We start from the raw sequence: 21,881 nt of genomic DNA on the forward strand, positions 1-21,881 counted from the left end.
CAGTCTCACACTAAACTTGCTGATTAGTTCCTAAGCTAACTAAAGAGAATGGGCAGTGGGCCCCTGAAATTCATTTGTCTCTCTGCCTTACGAAATGCAGGATCAGAGACATGCACTGTTATGCTCAGCTTGGGTCTTCATGATTGTATGGCAAGCACTTATCCACTAAGACAGCTCCTCACCCCTTTGCATTTCTTTTTTCCTTTCTTCATTTTTTTTTGGGGGGGAGAGGAGAGGGAATGAACAGAATGAGGACACAAACATTTTGTTTCCCGAACATTTTCAAATAGTTCACAGTTTCAATAAAGAAAAATGGTATTAAAGGAATACCTCAGAGAAGACTAAGATAAGATCTGGCAACACAAGAAAAACAGATATGAGATAGAGAAAGAGTGCAGAGAACTGGTCGCTCTACCAGAGGACCACAAATTCATATCTAAGATCCATATTGTACCTTACAAGCATCTTTGATTTTTCTTAGAAAGAACTAGATATATTTTTTTGTTGTTGTTGTTATTATATGTATCTATGTGATGGTATTACTACTGATTAAAAGTGTGCAGGAGGCCAAAAGAGGATGTCAGATTACCCTGGAGCAGAGGTTACAAATAGTCCCAGGCCAGTCTAGTCTACAGAATGAGTTCTAGGACAGTCAGAACTGTTATAAAGAAAAACCCTGTCTCAAAAAAGCAACAAAAGAGGTTGGAGAGATGACTCAGAGGTTAAGAGCACAGGCTGCTCTTCCAGAGGTCTTGAGTTCAATTCCCAGCGACCACATGGTGGCTCACAACATCTATAATGAGATCTGGTACCTTCTTCTGGTGTGTATGTGTTAACAGAACATTGTATGCATAATAAGAAAATAAATCCTTAAAAAAAAAGCAAAAAACTTAGATGTTTAACTATTTGTGAACAGCATAGACTGAAATTACACAAACATAAATGATGATGTTCATTACATACCTATGATAACAGTCACACACGTACACTTAGTTGTAGAGCGCATGACTAGGTTCAATGTTGGGGAATATATGCTAGGATGGGTTCAAATTAAGGCTATATAAATTTTTACTGTATTTCTTTTCAATTTAAAACTACTATAAAAACCAGTTGACTAAGTAATTTTTATCTTACATACTACCTTGAAATTTACTCAGAAAGAATGTTTAGGGGGGATAGATGGCTCAGCTGTTACAAGCACTGGCTGTTTTTTGAGAGAATCTAGGTTTGATTCCCAGAACCCACATGTCTGTAATTCCAGTTCCAGGGGATCTAATGTCTAGTTTCTGTGGGCACTATGCACACACATGGTATACATATGTATGTGCAGACAAAACACCCATACACACAAAGTAATTGTTTTTTTTTGTTTTTTTTTTTTTAAAGATTTATTTATTTATTAGGTATACAACATTCCTTCCATGTATGCTTGCATGCCAGAAGAGGGCACCAGATCTCATTATAGATGGCTGTGAGCCACCATGTGGTTGCTGGGAATTGAACTCAGAACCTCTGGAAGAGCAGTCAGTGCTCTTAACCTCTGAGCCATCTCTCCAGCCCAAAGTAATTGTTTTTTAAATGCATGTTTTGTTTAGTTGTTTATGAAACAGGGTTTTTCTGTGTAGCCCTTGCTGTCCTGGAAATTCACTCTGTAGACAGGACTGGCCTCAAATTCACATACATCTACCTGCCTCTGCCTCCCAAGTGCTGAGATTAAAGGCAGGCACCACCAGTACCTGGCCTAAAAAATGTATATTTGATTAAACTATGCTATTTAGCAAAATCAAACAAACAAAAAACACTCTTTTAAAAAAAGAATGAGTCTTTATATATTAGCCTAGGTTGGACTCAAACATATTTCATAGACTTAGTTGACTTTGAACCTGTGATCCTTGGCCCAGCCTCCAGTTATGACTATAGTAATATAACTCCATACCTAATTTAATCTGCCAATACGTATTTTAGGTCAACTGCAGGTGGCATTCACTGTCCTTTTCTTGTTAATTATTATGTATGTGTGTACGTGGCATGCATGGGAACATAAAAAAGAAAATTAGGAATTCATTCATGTCACCTGTGAGATCTATCTAGGCTGTCAATCCTGAAACAAAGAACCTCCACCTGCTGAGCCATCCGGACAGTCCCAACTTGTTTTTTGGGAACAGGGTCTCTTGCTTTATTTAATTCACCAAGTCAATGGAATGACTGACTAGCCAGTGCCAATGAGTTGCCCATTTGCTTTCCTGGCACTGGGATTTCATGTGTACTCCGCCATGCCTAAATTTTCTGTGTGATGTCTAGGAATTTAATTCAGGTACTCATAATGAGGAAGCTATCTCTTAAAGCCCTCATCTGCAATCACCTTAACTCATATTACCCCCCACCCCAAAAAAAGATTTGGGACTAAAAGGAAGATCAGCAGTTCAGAGCATTTGCTGTTATTACAGAGGATCCAGATATGATTCCAGCACCCTTTCTGTTACTCACAACTGTCAATAACGTCAGTTACAGGTTCTCTATAAGTACTGGATGTATAAAATGCAGACATGTATTTTAGGCAAAACATCCACACACATAAAATAGAAATAAAACAAGTTTACAAAAAAAAGCACTTGGAGACAGAAACAGGTGGAATCCTGTGAGCTTGAGGCTAAACTAGTCTCCAAAGATAGTTCCAGAACACCCAGAGTTTCATGGGGAAGCCCTGTGTTGAAAAGTAATCAAATAGGCATTGGGGGAAGAAAGGGGCAGAGCAAAACTCTGGGGCTGGAGAGATGGCTCGTGGTTAAGAGCACATGTGGTTCTTGCAGAAGACCTGAGTTCAATTTCCAGCATCCACATGGTGCCTCACAATTACTTATACCTCCAGTTCCAGGGTATCTGACAACAACTCTGACTTCTGTGGCCACTGTGCACATATACATGTAAACATTTGTACACATAAATAAATCTTAGAAAAAGAAAGAAAGAAAGAAAGAAGACTGAAGTCAACCTGTTAAAAAAATTTTGACACTGGCAGAACTACACATGGTAGCATGTCACTTTAATCCCAGCACTTGGAAGATAGAGGCATGAGGGTAATGAGTTCAATGTCACTCTTATCTACATAGAAAGCTTGAGGCTAGCCTAGCTTCGTTGAGACAATATCCTAAAACGTTCACACAGTGGTAAGCAAGCTAAGAAAGGAAAAATAAAATTGTGTGGTAGTATAAAACTACAATCGCGTTATTTGGCAGGCAGTTGAACTAAGAAGTTAACAAGAAACTGGAGACCAGCCTCAATTACATAATAATACCGTCTTAAAAAACAAAATAGGAGCCGGGCGGTGGTGGCGCACGCCTTTAATCCCAGCACTCGGGAGGCAGAGGCAGGCGGATCTCTGTGAGTTCGAGGCCAGCCTGGTCTACAAGAGCTAGTTCCAGGACAGGCACCAAAAATTACAGAGAAACCCTGTCTCAAAAATCAAAATAAAAAAATAAAAATAAATAAAAATAAACAAAATAGGAGCTGGAGAGATAGTCAAGCATTTAAGAACACATAATGCTCTTGCAGAGGACCTGAGTTTGGTTCCCAGTAACAACAATGTGTGGCTTACAACCACCTACAACTCCAAACTCCAGTTCCAGGAGATCCAGCCTGGTCTACATAGCAAGTTCCAGAACATACAGGACACTATTTAGACAGCAAGACCTTGCCTGTAAGAGTAAATAAATAAATATAAAAGCAGAAGTTGTATGGTTTAGTAGATAAGAACACTTGTAGCTCTTGCAATGAATCTTTATTCAATTCTAAAAATCCATATGGCTGCTTACAACCATTGGCAACCCCAGTTTCAGGATATCTAGTGCCTCTTCTGGCATCCACGCAGACAAAAGCATTTATACACATAAAAATACACTTGGGGGCTGGAGAGATGGCTCAAAGGTTAAGAGCACTGACTGCTCTTCCAGAGGTCACGAGTTCAATTCCCAGCAACCACATGGTGGCTCACAACCTTCTAAAATGAGATCTGGCATTCTCTTCTGGTCTGAAGGCACACATGCAGACAGAAAACTGAACATGCAATAAATATATAAATCTTTAAAAAAAATACACTTGGGGGGGCTGGAGAGATGGCTCAGTGGTTAAGAGTACTGACTGCTCTTCCAAAGGTCCTGAGTTCAATTCCCAGTAACCACATGGTGGCGCCCTCTTCTGGCCTGTAGACATACACGCAGAAAGAATATTGTATAATAAATAAATAAATAAATAAATAAATATTTTTAAAAAATACACTTGGGAGTCAGAGGACAGTAGATACCTAAGTTCATGTTTGAAGATAGTAAACTGTACACACAGAAATTTCCAAAGGAGTCAGCGTCACAAGGAGACTCTGTCTCAAAAATAAATAAATGATAGGCTTATCTCTGGAGGCAGAGTCAGGCTGAACTCTGAGTTCAAGGCCAGCCTGGTCTACTTAGTGAGTTACAGAATGGTTAGTACTATGTAGAAACCCTGTCAACTCTTCCTGCCCACCTCCCCAAAATTCATAAAAATGGAGATAGACAGTTCTATAGTTAAGGGCAGTTTTTGTTTTTGCAGGCACATGTGTACAGATAAAACCTCAAACACATGAAATTAAAGATGCAGAAATTTCTACTATTACCTTTGTCTTTCTTGAAATCCAGTGCATCTTGTTTGTCTGTAACAATTTCCTTCATGTTAACAACACTTCGATGTACTAACTGACGAAGGATTTTGATCTCTCGGATGGCTGTGATTGGGAAGCCCTCCTTCTCATTATCTAGTCGAACCTTCTTCAGTGCTACTAGTTCTCCTGTAAAAATATATATGAACGGTCACTATAATCAACTGTGGTTCTTAGTTATTGTCATGAACAAGTATTCAGACGTACAAATACTTGTATTTTTTACATAAAACCTCGATGTTTCCCTTCTTTTCTTTAGGAGGCTGAGATTGAGCTTTGAGCCTATGGTAAGATTGCCTTCTAACATCAGGATACACAATCAGCCTTATTCCTATCTTCATGCTGACACGTAATCTCATTCTTTTCCTACATCTCTTTCTCATTTCTGAGACAAGATCTTGCTAAGTAGACTAAGCTGTCTCCAACTTAAATTTCTACCTCTGCTTCCCCAGTGATCTCACATGGTAGAAGAAAACAGACTCCCTGCTGTGTACCATGACACAAATATAACCAAAGCCAGAAACAGACACATGGATGTGTACTCGCTAAATAAATAAAATACAGGGCTGGAGAGATGGCTCAGTGGTTAGGAACACTGGCTGCTCTTCCAAAGGACCCAAGTTCAGTTTCCAGCACCCACATGGCAGCTCACAATTGAATGTAGCTCCACCTTCACACCAATGGACATAAAATAAAAGTTAAATCAGTTATATAAAAAATAAATAGGGCTGGAGAGATGGCTCAGAGGTTAAGAGCATTGCCTGCTCTTCCAAAGGTCCGAGTTCAATTCCCAGCAACCACACAGTGGCTCACAACCATCTGTAATGGGGTCTGGTGCCCTCTTCTGGCCTGCAGGCATACACACAAACAAAATATTGTATACATAAGTAAATATTTTGAAAATAAAAAAATGAGTGAATGAATGAATAAAATACATTCCGCACAAAATAACACAAAAAATTTCCAGAAAGCAATAAACAGTTTATAATATACAACAAAGAAGGCTGGAATTAGAGCTTTTTTGATAAACTACTTGTGTATGCCCTAAATTCAAATTCTAGCACCAAAATACAATATAAAACAAAAAACAAAAACCTATCACAAAGTCAAATCAATATTCAGAATAGACAACAAATGTAGGGAATTTAAAATTTTAGCTTGCAATGCTGAAAATCAAATCCAGAACCTCTCAAATGTATGCAAACTGTTTACCACTGAACTAGCTCAAAAGGAAAACTTTAATAAAAACTACAACACAGTCAGCTCTCTGTATTTTGCATATCATTCATGGAATCAAACTACTATAGACTAAAAACATTTCCAGCTGGAAGGAGATATTGTCTGAAATGGACATGTTCAAAAATCATTTAGTCATTGATCCTTGAATGATAATGTTTATTAATAATTTGTTTTTATTGGTAACAAATATTCTATAGATAATTTAATTATACAGGAAAATGGGCAGAGGATACATGCAAATATTAGGCTATTTTATGTAAAGGACTTAGTACAGGGAGGTCCTAGAGTAAAGAGAAACTAAGAATTGACAAAACTATTTTTTTTGGAACATTTTAATGTATTTAATAATTAAGAGAACAAATTAAAATCTAAAACTTATTTTACTAAATCTATTTAAAGTATTAGTAATTATTAAATTATTATGCTTCTGACATCAAGAATTTTAAGGGCATACTTACCTGTGTCTTTGTCCTTAGCTTTATATACTTGGCCATACGTTCCTTCTCCAATAATCCCAATAATGTCAAATTTATCCACACATCGCTTCCCCCAATCACTTTCTGTTTGTCTTCTTTCTCCATAACGAGGACAACAAATTCTAAAAAGAAAACCAATAAAAAACTATTACCTTGCCATTAAATGACTGTCTTTATACACATTGTTTGTTTTAATTTGTTTTGTTTTTCAAGACAGTGTTTCTCTGTGTAGCTCTGGAGCCTGTCCTGGCATTCATTTTATAGACCAAGCTGGCCTCAAACTCACTGAGATCCATCAATCTGTCTCTCAAGTGCTAGGATTAAAGGTGTGTGCTACCATTGTCTAGTTTTATTTATAAAATTTTTGTTGAAATGGCAGAAAATAAATAATAAACTGTCAGTGGTTATAATGGATTCTGACTTCAAAAGATACAAGCTGGTAGTGCAGCAGAATGTGAGTTTTCACTAAGTACATGGATTGCTTTCCAAACGAAATGTGGTTTGGTGTTTCCATTTTTTTTGCTTGAGACAGGATCTCACTAAGTAGCTAGGTTTCTGGCTGTCCTGGAACTCATACTATAGAGCAGGTTGACCATAAAATCAAGAGATCAGCCTGCCTCTACTTCCCAAGTGCTGGGATTAAAGGCATGCAATCTCTGTGAGTTCCAGGCCAGCCAGAAAAACATAGTAAAATCTTCTCTCAACAACAACAAAAACGTTAGCTATGTATTATGCTTGGTGGTTTGAATGAGAATGGCTGACATAGGCTCATATATTTGAATGTTTAGTCAAGTAGTGAAATTCTTTGATAGGATTAGAAAGATTAGCAAGTATGGCCTTATTGAAAGAAGTGTGTACTGGAGGTGGTTTTTAGGTTTCTAAAGCCCAAGCCACACCCAGTATTATTCCCACTATCTACCTATGAATCAAGATGTAGCTCTCAGAATGGTGCTTGCAAGCAATTGTGATAATAGACTAAATGCCTTAAATTGTAAGCAAGCACTCGATTAAATGGTTTTTTTTTTTTATAAGAGTTGCCTCGGCCATAGTGTCTCTTCACAGTGAGAAAACAGTAACTAAGAACTGTAGGAACAGAAAAACATCCTCCCAAAGACTGTTTCCAATGAAATTGAAATAAAAGATGTATTTTTTGACTCCTGATTCTGTGAGTTGTAAAAGATATATAAATTTGAGATAAAAAACAGAAGAGAATACTCTTCAATTAAAAAGAGATCCCTAGCCAGGCTATGGTGGCACATGCCTTTAGTCTCAGCACTAGGGAGTCAGAGGCAGGTAGATTATCTCTGTGAGTTTGAGGCCAGCTTGGTCTTAAGTTCCAGGACAGGTTCCAAAGCTACACAGAGAAACCTTGTCTCAAAAACAAAATAATAAAAAAAAAAGATCCCTAAGGTGCTGATGAGAATAACTAAGCAATTAAAAGCCATGGACATGGGTTCAATTCCCGGCACCTACATGATGACTTACAACTGATGTAACTGCAGTCCCAGAAGACCTAGCACCCTCTTTTGGAGAGTGCCAGGGTAGGCACCATAGCAACAGAAAAATCCTGTCTCAAAAAACCTTAAATTTGGAGCCAGTGAGATGGCTCAGAGGTTAAGAGCAATGACTGCTCTTCCAGAGGACCGGGTTCAATTCCCAGCACCCACATGGCAGCTCACAATTGTCTGTAATTCTAGTTCCAGGAGACCCAACACTCATGGCAAAACATCAATGTACGTAAAATATAAATAAATAAATATTTTTTTTAAAAGTTTAACTGATAAACTTACTTTGGTCTCTTTTTATACGGTTGTTGAGGAGGCGTAATGACCTTTGGCTCTGGAGAATCTGGGGGAGATGGATCTCCACCTGGTAGCTCAGGAGGAAGAGGCAAATCTGTGAGTAGGTGGCGAGTTCTCTGTTCCTTCTCTTTCTTTGCAGGCTTTGATGGAACCATTTCTTTTGGACTGAGTAGAGATGAGAGGATTAAAAAGATTACTCAGAGACTATTCAAAACAGCTTTAAAAGAATACTAATAATGAACAACTATTAAAAAGATTAAGATTTTACTTATGGGATTATGGCTAAGGGCCAAGAATGGCTCTTTAGAAAGACTGCGGCTCAATTTCCAGCACAGATCAGACAGTTCACAACTATAAATAATTCCAGTTGCAAGGAATACCATGCCTTCCTTTGAGTTCTGTCAGAACCAGACATACACATGGTACACATACATTAATATAGGCAAAACTTTCATAGCGATAATAAATCTAAACAAATACTAAAGTTAGAACTTATGGAAGTATATTAGTTAATTAACTGATTAATATAACCAATTTATTAAAGAGCAAGATTCAGTGCTTTCATTATACCAAATATTAAAGTAAATTTCTTTTTAAAAAAAAACATTTATTTATTTATTTATGATGTATACAATATTCTGTCTGTGTGTATGCCTGCAGGCCAGAAGAGGGCACCAAACCCCATTACAGATGGTTGTGAGCCACCATGTGGTTGCTGGGAATTGAACTCAGGACCTTTGGAAGAGCAGGCAATGCTCTTAACCTCTGAGCCATATCTCCAGCCCCTAAAGTAAATTTCTTAAAGTAAGCACCGTGAATACATCTATTTTCTCATGTATAAAAATAGTGGGGAAATGTGCTTAATATGTTAATATTTGAGGTATACTTTAATTACAATTTTTTTAAATTTGTTTTGTTTTGATTTTTGGTTTTTTGAGACAAGGTTTCTCTGTGTAACAGTCCTAGCTGCTCTGGGACTCACTTTGTAGACCAGGCTGGCTTTGAACTCACTTAATATTTATTTTTATATGTACAGTCTATGCACTATATGCATGCAATGATTGTAGAGGTTAGAAGAAGGCATCAGATACCTTGGGACTGTTGTTACAGATGGAATGTAAACTGCCACGAAGGTATTAAGAATTAAAACCAGGGGGCTGGAGAGATGACTCAGTGGTGGTTAAGAGTCATCTTAAGCCTACTCTTCCAAAGGTCCTGAGTTCAATTCCTGCAACCATATGGTGGCTCACAACCATCTGTAATGAGATCTGGTGCCCTCTCTGGTCTGCAGGCACACATGTAGGCAGATATTGTATGCATAATAAATGAATAAATATTAAAAAAAAAAGAATTAAAATCAGGTCCTGTAGAGGAGTAGCCAGTGCTCTAAACCACTGAGCCATTTCTCTGGTTCAAAGTGGTATAATTCTTGCTTAGCAGGTGCCAGACCCTGAGTTAAAAACATAGTATATCTGGTGAGGAAAGGGAAGGATCTAAACTTGGTGAGGTTCAGGCAGAAGTATCAGAAATTAAAAGAGGCAAACCACAATTACACTGCCAAGTTGTTTTTTGCTGTTTTTTCTTTTTGGCTTTTCAAGACAGTGTAGTGGGATTATAGATATTTGCTATAAAGCTTGGTAAATCCAAATTTTAAAAATAGTTTTATTTTAAAATTGTGTATGTGCATTCATGTGTGTGTGTCTGTGTGTGTTGCTACTGTTATGCCCAAATCTGCGGGGTCCCCACAAAAGCCAACTGACCACACTACTCGCGTGTCTCACCACAGAACTGAGGGACCCCCATGTCTCCCCAGAGAACCACTCTCAGTAGAAGTGACCAAGAACGTCTCCCCAGGTGCCCTGACTGTGATCTTTTTGCGTATCCACAGATCGTTTTCAGGCACTACGGTTTCTGGGACTGCTCACAAAAGCTCATGACACAGACATGAGAGACATGTTTCATGAACACAGAAAACTTAACCAACATAAAACAAAAACTCCATAGGCCGGTTGAAGGCTCTACAAGTGGTAGTCCTAGTGGGCTTTGGGGGATCCCAGTCGGCCCCCAAATGTTATGCCCAAATATATGGGGTCCCATATGTAAAAGCAAAGAGCCTTTATTTTAATCAAGTTTGTAAACTCGGTCTCTCTGCATGTCCAAAGTATTGGAATAACAGAGAGCCCTGAGCTCAATTAGAATTGAGTTTTTATAGTAGTAGAGGTGGGGGTCAGGGGTTTCTGAGGTTCAGGACCCCTGATTGGCTGACATTTGTCTAGGAGTGTCCTGGTGAGGTATGGTGGCAGGTGATCCTATATACATTTCCTTTGAATGGTCTGCTCTTGAGTAGGGGTCGGGTAATCTCAGTTTGTGGTGTTTTCCGGTAAACTACTGAGACTCAGGCCTCTTATTTAAGTTTATTGATGGCCAGAGTCCCAAGTGATAATGGTTGGAAGTAAAGAACTTCCTTTGTGTGACTTGCCCAGACTTAACATTATCATCGTGGCTGGCCCCCCTCATTTACCACATGCCTTTCACTCCAGCATTCAAGTGGCAGTGGCAAGCTAATCTCTGAGTTCAAGGCCAGCCAAACCTATGTAGGTGGAGTTCCAGGGAGCATGTAAAGAGACCCTGTTTCCAAAAAACAAAACAAACAAAAACACAAAAACAAACCTGCAAGAACATAATTTTAAGAGGTAATGCTTCTTACTAGTTTTTAATCATCTTAATCCCCTATAAATGAGTAATTAAGGAATCTACTTAGTTTGTACCACATAAACCACAACTGGGAAGTCAATAAAGTATAATCACAAAAGCTTCCTATATAAATACTCTTAGTAAAGATGAGCATTCATCAGAATCTACAGTCAGATTTTCCTACCAAAAAAGTTTATTAGCAAAAAATGAGAAAGGAATACAAGCTTTCAAAATGTTTGTAATTTTTAAATATATAAAGGAAAATTATAATTCTACAAACACTGTCAAAATATTCTTTATCAGTCTCAATTCTTCAGGAATTTAAGAGATTTTCTTCTGTTCACTTAAGAAGAAGAAAACAAAAAAACTCAAAATATCTGAAACGTCTAGGATTATCACTAAGTCTATGTTTGACGTTTATTTTTTTTTCTCAAAGATTTATTTAATGGTCTCAAATATAGTTTATTATTATTGAAAAATGTACATTCTGCTAGGCCTGTTAACACATGCCTTTAATGCTAATACACAAAGAGGCAGATGCAGGAAGAGCTCTATCAATTTAAGGCCAGCCTGGTCTACATAGAGAGTTCTAGGACAGGCAGGAGGACTACAAAAAAAGACAGTCTTTTTAGAAAAAAAGAAAGAAAAAAGACATTCTACAAGAATGGTCCGAAGGTAGTGAATTATCTCAATTGATTGTTCACAGTCAGTTACAGATTGAATTCCTGGTCTACACTTTCCCCTCCTTCTCACTACTGCACTTGACTAGTCTAAAAAAGAAAAAAAAAGAAAAGAAGAAAAGGAAAAGAAAACTCTATTTTAAGGAAGTTTATAAGGATGAGTCTTTAATAAGACATGTACTATCAGTTCAGACTACACCAATCTGAAGGGGTCAAAATCTTGCTTCAGTAAATTTCAATATACTCAAAACCTAGAAAAAATAATGAGGATCCATAAAATTGGTCACTCCTGTAGACCAAGCTGGAATCACACACAGAGATCTGCCTGCTTCTGCCTCTCTAGCTCAAATTAAAGGCAAGAGCCACTGCAACCACGTGTATCTTTGATTTTGAGGGTTTTTTGTTGTTGTTTATTTGTTTTTATGGTTTTTTGAGACAAGGTTTCTTTGTGGAACAGTTCTGGCTGTACTGAAACTAGACGAACTCAGAGATCTGCCTGCCTCTGCCTCCCGAGTGCAGGACTAAAGGCGTGTGCCAACACTGCCCAGCCATTTCCTACCTTTAATAATTTATGAATAGTATAATTATAAAACAAAATAATGACACTTGGTTGGGCATAGCGCCCTTCATTTTTAATCCCAGTATTCTAGAGTTAGAGACAGATGGATCCCAGCATTCTGTAGGCAGAGTCAGGTAGATTGCTCTGAGTTCTAGGTCAGCCAGAGCTCTATAGTGAGACCCTGTTTCTAAAAACAAAACAAAACAGAGAGAACTAGCTTTGGTGGTGAATGCTTGCATTCCTAGCACATGGGCAGCTAAGAAGGAAGATGGCTGAAGCTCAGGAGTTTCAGAACATACTACAACAAAGCAAGACTCAAATAGCAAAATAGCAAAACACTCTCTTCACTCTCCCACCCCTTCCACCATTCATTACTACTTTCGAACATTTTTAAGGTACAAAGGTTAAGTCTGAAAAAATATAGATCTTAAGAATTAAAAACACTCAACAGGACTGGAGAAATAGTTTTGTCAGTGATGTATTTGCTGCCAAAGCATGAGGACTTGAGTTTGAGCCTTAACATTCACATAAAAAGATGAGCCTGGCTGCAGACTTGCAATTAAGCATAGGAAGCTAGAAACAGGGAAATTAAAAGGCTGGAGATGGCTAAGAGATTAAGAGCACTTGTTGCTCTTCCAGAGTACAGAGTTCAATTCCCAGCACCTGCATGGTGGCTTATAACCACCCATTCTAAAGGATCTGCATCTTAAAATGTACATACAAATATGCAGGCAAAACACTTATAATTCAAATTTAAAAAAAAATTAAGACAGGATTTTAATAGACCTGGCTGTCCTGGAATTCACTATGTAAACCAAACTGGCCTCCAACTCAGAGATCTGCCTGCTTCTGCTTCCCAAATATTAGTATTAATGGCCCACCCCCAGTTAGATTAAATATATTTAAAAATTAAAACAAAACAAAAACAAGGTGAGTGAATCCCGAGGAATAATACCCAAGACTGACTTTAGGCCTCTGTTTGCATGTCTGCACTCACATACACTCATGCACCCACACACAGAATCGTCACTTAAATTACTGATGTCAAACTACTGATATCAGAAAGAGAAAAGTTTAAAAATAGGTTTGCGGGGATGGAGAGATGGCTCAGAGGTTAAGAGCATTGCCTGCTCTTCCAAAGGTCCTGAGTTCAATTCCCAGCAACCACATGGTGGCTCACAACCATCTGTAATGGGGTCTGGTGCCCTCTTCTGGCCTGCAGGCATACACACAAAAAGAATATTGTATACACAATAAATAAATAAATGTTTAAAAAAAATAAAAATAGGTTTATAATTTAAAATAAATGGCACTCATTTTTCTATTTACAATGAAGTCTACAACAGTAAATGCAGCTCATCCCCTAGAAAATAAGAGGGTAAGATCTCAACAGATAAACTAGTAAAACTATAGATGTCTATATGGCTAAAGCATATCTTTTTTAACTATAGGATCAGTAATCTTTATAAATTCTATCACCCACCAGAGGTGGTAGTGTATGCCTTTAATCCCAGCACTCAGTAGGCAGAGGCAAGAGGAGCTCTGTGAGTTCAAGGCCAGCCTGGTCAAGTTTCAGGACAGTCAAGGCCATTACACAGAGAAAACTCTAAAGGAACAAACAAACAAACAGTGTCACTCTACAAATTCTTTATAGATATTAAAATTAAAATATTACAAAAGGAAAACAGGGGTATCGAGATAGCTCGGTGGGTAAAGATGTTTGTCATGAAACCCTGCTGACCTGAGCTCCATGTAAGAACCAACTCCACAAAGTGACCCTCTGATTTCCACACGTACAACATGGTACATGTACATACATACATACATACATACACACACACACACACAAAACTTTTTCTTAAATTTATTACCTATACAGTGTTCTGTCTGCATGTATGCCTGCAGGCCAGAAGAGGGCACCAGATCTCATCACAGATGGTTGTGAGCCACCATGTGGTTGCTGGGAATTGAACTCAGGACCTATGGAAGAACAGCCAGTGCTCTTAACGGCTGAGCCATCTCTTCAGCCCCACAATTAACTTTTTTTAAAAAAATATTTATTTATTATTTATTTATTATGTATATAATATTCTGTCTGTGTGTATGTCTGCAGGCTAGAAGAGGGCACCAGACCTCACTACAGATGGTTGTGAGCCACCACATGGTTGCCGGGAATTGAACTCAGGACCTTTGGAAGAGCAGGCAATGCTCTTAACCACTGAGCCATGTCTCCGGCCCCACAATTAACTTTTTAAAATAAAATAGAGATATGGCGGAGAAACATGGGTATGTAAAACATGAGGTATCAGTGCCTTCTGGTCTCCAATGCACAAATGTGTACACACATAATTTTTTTAAAAAAAGTACACATACTCCTGGAAAAATGGCTCATGAGTTTAAGAGTGATTATTGCTCTTCCAGAGGCCAACACTTATAACTACAGTCCTAAGAGATCCAATAACCTCTGGCCTACATTGTCCTGCATTCATGTGGTGTACATAAATTCATACAGGCTCACACACATGCATATAAACTAACAAAAAATATTCAAATTGAGTAAAAGTGGGGCTGGAGAGATATAATTAAGAGCAGTAATTTAGAGTAATTAACTGCTACTCTTCTATAGACTTGAGTGCAGTTCCCAGCACCCTTATGGTAGCTTGGAACTATCCATACTCTTATTCCAAAGGTTCCATCATCATCTTCTGACCACACAAAGTCACAGTACACATACATATGTGTAGACAAATAGTTATACAAGCACACACACACAAAATCTAATTTTTGTCAGGCATAGTGATGCATATCTAAATTCCAGCATTCAGGAGATTGAGGCAGAACTGCTGTGAGCTTAAGGTTACCTGAGACTACACAGTGAGCATAACAACACCCTATCCCTGCCCAACCCTAAAAGGTACCCATCAAGATATTTCAGCAGGTAAAGGCACTTGTCACCAAGTCTGATGCTGGATACAAGGACAAAAGAGAAGTGACTCCCACCAAATTTTCCTCTGATCTCCACACTGAGACACATTATAGACACTTACACACCTGAAAAACAATGTAATTTTGTTTTTTTTTAAATGAAAAGAAAAAACCCACAAAGTTTTAATTCTCTAGTCTAAAGCAAAACAAAATGGATTGTTTTCCACTAAAAAAAAAAAAAAAGCAATTCCTAACAATAAAAGAAAGCATCCTGAAAAGATATGCAGTCTAATAGTTTCAAGAATTTTAAAAAGAAAATACATTATAGATTAAGAAGACTAACTTCTCCATTCTATTATGGACTTACCTATCCATATCATCATCTCCAGGTAACAAGGGAGGGAGGGGCAGAGGAGGCAATGTTGAAGTTTTCAGATGTGGAATAGCAGCTGTTACAGATACTTGAGTCTTCACAGAAACCTGTACAGGGGGCTGAGAATTTGTCTGAGAGCATAGAGTAGATGTCCTTGGGTGAGGAGAAGAGGGCAAAGTTGAAGCACTAGAAACAGGAGCTTGACTAGATGGTGGTTGGGGAGGAGGCAGAGGTGGCTGCAGTGGAATAGCTGGTAGTGGAGGCAAAGGTGGCAAAGGGGGTGCCTGAGGTGGAGGGGTAGTAGATGGTAAAGGGGGTGGAGAAGTAATTGTGGGGAGAGGTGGAAGGGTCTCCTTTTCTGATGTCTCTGTCTCCTTAGAAGTAACAATCACCTCCTTCAGTGCTACAGGTTTAGTGTCTTTTGCTCCCTGAGCTTTCAAATCCTTAAGAACAGGATGCTTCTGCAGGTTCTCATCCAACTTAACTTTCCCTGCATCTAAACAATTTTTTACCTCTGTGTTTGAATGTGCTACATTTATCAGTTCAGTATCTGGGATAGATTTTTCAGACTTTATACCTCTGGGTAACTTTTTAGACTCTAACCCTGACTCCTTCACCTCAACTTTATCTTTTTTAGTCAGAGTGATGGGTGAACCCTTGGAATCTTTTCCATCCATTTTTGCTGCTGCTGCAGCAGCTGCTCTTTCCTTCTTTTTTCTACTGAGTTCAGCTCCCAGGCTGGAATTCAATGGAAGTCTGACAGGTGAGATACTGGAATGACGGCTGCGTGACCCGGATCTCTTCTTTTTACTATGAGAAGATGAGTGTCTTGAATATGCAGGACTTCTGCTTCTGGACTTCATGGATTTCCGACTGAAAAAAAAGAAAAAAGGCAGTTTGAAATAGACAATAAACAGAGATATAAAGACAATAGGTCAGCAAAACAGGGTCTACTTCTGTAAATTTGATCCCATTTTGAGTTATCAATTTTAAAAGAAGATTAAAGTTAGGCATGGTGGCACAGTCCTTTAATCCTAGCACTTGAAAGGCAGAGGCTAAGAACATCTGAGTTCAAAGACAAGGTTACCATCTCAAAAAAAACAAAACAAAACAAAACAAAACAAAAAAAAAAAAACAGGGGAGAAATTGGAGAGGCTGACTCAGTGATTAAGAACTGGGGGAGGAACTTGGATTTCCCACAGGGCAGGAAACCCTGACTACTCTTGGGAATGGTGAGGGAGGGGGGGGGAGCGGGAGGGTATTGGGAGGAGGGAAGTGAAAATTCTTTAAATAAATAAATAAATAAATAAATAAATAAATAAATAAGGAGGAAAAAAAAAACCAACACTGGTTATTCTTCCAGAGGTCTGACCCAAAGCCCACATGGTGTTTAATTAACTGTTACTCTAGTTCCAGGTGATTCAACTCCCTTTATTGTCTCCCAGATCACGGCAAGTACATGGTACACAGACATACAGTCAAACAATCCAGACATCTAAAATAAAAATAATTATAAAGCAAGTTGGACATTGGGGTACATGTCTTTACCCCCAGCACTTGGGAGACACAGGCTGGTGGATCTCTGTGAGTCCAAGGCCATCTTAGTCTACAGAATGAATTCCAGGACAGCCATAGTTACAGACTGAGAACCCCATCTCAGAAAACATACACAGATACACACATAGGAAGAGGTTCAAAGTTGGCACTACAGAAAATGATCGGCCGGATGGTGGTGCACACCCTTATTCCCAGCACTTCAGAAGCAGAGGTAGGCACATATATGCAAGTTCGAGACCAGCCTTATCTACAGAATGAGTTCCAGGACAGCTAGAGGTACACAAAGAAACCCCCTCTTGAAAAGTAAAAAAGAAAAGGGTCACTGGTTAAACGCCATTTCTCAACATCTACTTGGTAGCTCAAATCATCCAACAGTCACATCTTATTTCCTTGAACACCCGGCATGCACATGGTACACATACATACATGCATGCAAACACATAAAATTTTAAAGATTTTAAAAAAGAAAAAAATCAAAGTCATCCTCTGTTATACAAGCAAACTCAAAACCAGCCTGGGCTACTTGAGACTATTATCTAAAAATAAAAAAGAAAATTCAAAGATTCTAAATCTTACATGAATATACACATTTTAATTAAGTAAAACTAAAAATTCATTTGGCTAGGACTTGGCTTCTATTTGTAATCTCATTTTGGGAGGCAGAAACAGGAATCTAAGTTCAAAGCAAGCCTGGTCTACAAGAGTTAATTCTATGACAGACAAGGCTAACAAAGAAACCTTGTCTTGAAAATAGAAAAAAAAAAAATTTAAAAACGAAAGCATCAATATTGCCCACTATGTAGTCATGTTCACAAAGCTTACTTTAAGAAAATTTTTTTTTATAAATCTTTGCCTTTATTTATGTAAGAGCACCATGTCTGTGTCCACCGTCCACAGAGTTCAGAGAAGAGCATGAGAATCTCTGGGACTAGATTTAGAGATGTTTGTGAGTCACTGTATGGGTGCTGGGAATCTTCCTCCTGAAGAACAACCAGTGCTCCTAACCACTGATTCAACACATCAGCCCAACTTCTAACCCTTTAACTAGGGTACTACTGACAGCCTCAGCTTATTACAAAGTTGTGTCTTCATCTCCTGAGTGCTGATATTAAAGGTCTTACTTAGTTCCTTTAATACAAAAATAATTTCCAATCAACTTTTTAGGACACATAAAACAAGAAATTACTACATGTACAGATAAACTTACTAGTTTGTTTTGTTTTTGAAATGGGATCTTTCTATGTAGCCCCGGCTGGCCTGAAATTTGATATGGAGACCAGGCTGGCTTCAAACTCTTCCCAGCTACAATCAATATTCTTAACTGCTAAGCCATTTTTCCAGTCCAACAACAACAACAAAAAAAAATTATGAAGAATGACTGTGAAATAAAATCTGGAAATCTACAGAACAGATTATTTTAAAGTGTCATTAATTACGTTTTTATGTTATGCTGCTCAAGATTCGGTGTGAAGAAAATCAATCCAAACTACTAAAATTGACTAAAGCGAGGCATGAAGCCTTTAGTCACAGCACTTGGGAAGAAGAGGTAGGCAGGCATTTGAGACAGCCTGGTCTACAGCCAACTAGGGCTGCATAATGAGACCCTGTGCCAAATAAATAAGAGGTGCCAAGCCTGGGTGTTATGGCAAACACCTTTAGTGACACACTATAGTGTCTATAGAGAATCACAAGCAGGTGAAACCTCTGAGTTCTAAGCCAGCCTGATCTACATAGTGAGCACTTGTTTAACATGCAAAAATGCCTGAGTTCATTCCCAAGCACTGATCCACAACCAAAATGGTGTTTTTTTCCCAGTCTATTTTTCCCAAATGAAGAATCTATCACAGAGTGCCAGGACAGCCAAAGCTACACAGAGAAGACCTCTCTTGAAAAAATAAAAAATTAAATATAGGGCCTTAAGCATTCTATGTAAACTGAATTATATCACCAGCCCTCTTTTTAAAGGGAAAGGAGCCTTTTCAATTCTTCTTATGTCAGCATGATAGCACAAGTCTTTAATAGCACTATGGAGGCAAGAGGTAGGTGGATCTCTGAGTTCTAGGCCAGTCTGGTCTATATAAAAAATTGTAGGTTGGCCATGGCTACATAAGACCTATCTCAAAAATAAATAAATTTGGTGGGGCAGTGGTAGAGCACACCTTTAATCCCAGCACTAGAGAAGCAGAGTCAGAGTCTGATTTTGAGGCCAGTCTGGTCTACAGAGTGAGTTCTAGAACAGCCAGAGCTACACAGAGTAACTCTATTGCGAAAAGAAAAAATAAAGAAATAAAGAAAGGAAGCAAGGGAGGAAGAAAAGAAAGAAATAGATTTTTATTATTATTATGCATGTATATGATCTATGGATGTTGGAGGATAACTCTGAAGTCAGTTCTCTCCCTCCACCTTACATGAGGTTCTGAGACTCAAACTCAGGTAAAGAGCCATCTTGTCATCCCATTGTTTAGTCTTTTTGAGATAAGGTTTCAAAATTCTCTTGCTACAGTTTCTCAAAACACTGAACTTATGGATGTGTGCCAGACTGCTCAGGTTCCACACTCTATAATTTTTTTTGTTACTTACTATTGAGAATTCCAATGAACAAAATTATATAATGGATGAATATAAATAATGCTCTCTACAACACAACAAAAAGTGCATGTTTCCAATATTTTATGCTTATACTTGCATCCCCCACCAGCATACTGTATCCACACACTACTAGGTTTATATCTGCCATCACTACATTAATTTCAATTAAGGAATACAACTTTCTCAGTCCACTTAGGAGAACATGTTATCTGCTGTTTTCTAAGAATCTAAAAAGAATGATTTCAAAACAAAAACTCTCACCCAAAATTCTGTTTTAACCCTTTAAATTTCTAAACTCAAGAGTAAAACATTTTTCAAATAACCTTAATGTTAATACTCTCAAGAAAACAAATATTCTGCCTAATTTTATAACTAATGTTTGTAATCCCAACAGTCAGAGGTTTAGGTAGGATTGCTGGAAATTTCAGGCCAGTTTCATACCAGCATAAGATACACAGCAATTTCAGGCCATCCCTAGGTTACAGCATGAAACCCTGTCTAAAAAAACACAAAATTCTGAGACTACTTCTTAGATTCCCTTTCATGACTATGCAACATTACAAATGGTACATTTATCAGTTACGTATTCCAGTAGATATAAATCATACCTTTCCAAAAAATTATGAACTCTAAGAAATGATTTGCATGGTAAATGTTTATAAAAGTATGCTGTTTGCTACAATTTTGAGATGAACCTAAACAAAAGATGAAACAATGAAGATAAACAGACGTGACAATATGTTAATTGCAGAATTTAGGTGTTAGATATCTGCATGTTTATCATAATTCTTTCAACCTATGTTTGAATTTTTTTTTTAGTACCAGAATGAGAAAATACTAAGAAAATTTAAGCACTGTAGTTAGGCAAATACACTTTAGTTGTAATTACCTTTAAGACTGTGAAATATACTCTGACTTATAAAGCATATGCATGAATTAATCTTTACCTGTGATTTTCACTCATAAAATGTACATTGTAGGTACAAGATACATTAACATGCTTCATATTTATTAATCTTCAAACAGCCTTGAAGCAGGTACTCCTATTTTCCAAATAAAGAAACTTAGGTATGGACAAATTAATCATTTGCCAATGGTTACAAAGAAATATTAAGATTCCACACAGATAAAACTAAAGCTCCTGCCGGAAAGTGTTAGCACATGCCTTCAATTCCAGCACGCAGGAGGCAGAGGCAGGTGGATCTCTGTGAGTTCCAGGCCAGCCTGGTCTAAAGAGTGAGTTCCAGGACAGCCAGGACTGTTACAGAGAAACCCTGTCTCGAAAAACCAAAAACACTAAAGCTACTATTGTTATTGTGGAAAGAGATGGGTTCAGACTTGAAACAAAAACATAATTTTCCATAGGTAATTTCAAATTAACACATCTTTATTATAAAATTATCAAGCTAAAGGCAATTACTACCATATATTTCAAGGAAAGCTTTAAAAAGTGTTAGTGTTGGGCTGGAGAGAGATGGCTCAGGGTTAAGAGCACTGAATGCTCTTCCAGAGCACCCGGGTTCAAATCCCAGCACCCACATGGCAGCTCACAACTGTCTGTAACTCCAGAAACAGGAGACTCCACACCCTCTTCTGGCCTGAGGATACCATAGATGCATGTACACAAACATGGATGGAAATAAAACGCTCATATATGTAATAAAAAAGACAAAATCTTTTTTTAAAAAAAAGTACTAGTGTTAAAATAAGTCAACAGTGGTGCTAGAAAAAAAATTCAAACTGTTTTTGGAACCACTTTCTGCTAGGCTATATGTCAAAAAGAAAACACCCTCATTAACTCAATTTTTACTAAACAGTTACAAGATAGGGATTTTCAGTAAGATATAACTAATTAGATTTGGTAACCCAGAAGACAAAATTGGTAGGAAAATAGGCAAACGGACTCAAAATAGTAGAAATGCAAATTTATGGGGTTGGAGAGATGGCTCAGCTTAAGGTTAAGAGCACCGACTGTTCTACCAGAGGACCTAGGTTCAATTCCCACCACCTACATGGCAGCTCACAATTGTCTTAACTTAAGTTCCAGGGAATATGATATCCTCACACCAATGCACATAAAATTAAATAAAATGTTTAATGAAAATTTGTAATTTCTCGTTTTTCTTCTTAATTTCAATAGAGTTTAAACACTGTTATCAATATGACTTACAAAGTTAAGACAAAGCAACAAGTGGCTCTAAATAAGTTTGGAGACCATGCACTCCTTAGGCAAATGCATTTCTTACAACTGAAGCTTCCCATTACCGCAAAGTACCTACCTACCTTGCTTGAGCAGCTGG

General features: G+C 37.9%; 1 protein-coding gene across 13 annotated transcripts in view; it reads right to left on the reverse strand.

The window, feature by feature from the left end:
• Cdk12 (cyclin dependent kinase 12) overlaps positions 1–21,881 on the reverse strand; it is a 77,022-nt gene that overhangs the window by 53,352 nt on the left and 1,789 nt on the right. For all 13 annotated transcript variants that reach the window (XR_015003811.2, XR_015003814.2, XR_015738754.1 and 10 more), the window contains exons 2-5: positions 15,430–16,308; positions 8,193–8,369; positions 6,385–6,524; positions 4,646–4,816 (exon numbers count right to left, since the gene is read on the reverse strand). Coding sequence is in view for 2 of the 13 variants with exons in the window: in XM_048450820.3 (XP_048306777.3) it covers positions 4,646–4,816; positions 6,385–6,524; positions 8,193–8,369; positions 15,430–16,308 (1,367 nt within the window). In the remaining 11 variants the exon portion in view is untranslated. The remainder of the gene's footprint in view (positions 1–4,645; positions 4,817–6,384; positions 6,525–8,192; positions 8,370–15,429; positions 16,309–21,881) is intronic.

The sequence above is a fragment of the Myodes glareolus genome, chromosome 9 (assembly GCF_982192425.1).
Source record: "Myodes glareolus chromosome 9, mMyoGla1.1, whole genome shotgun sequence".
NCBI lineage: Eukaryota > Metazoa > Chordata > Mammalia > Rodentia > Cricetidae > Myodes > Myodes glareolus.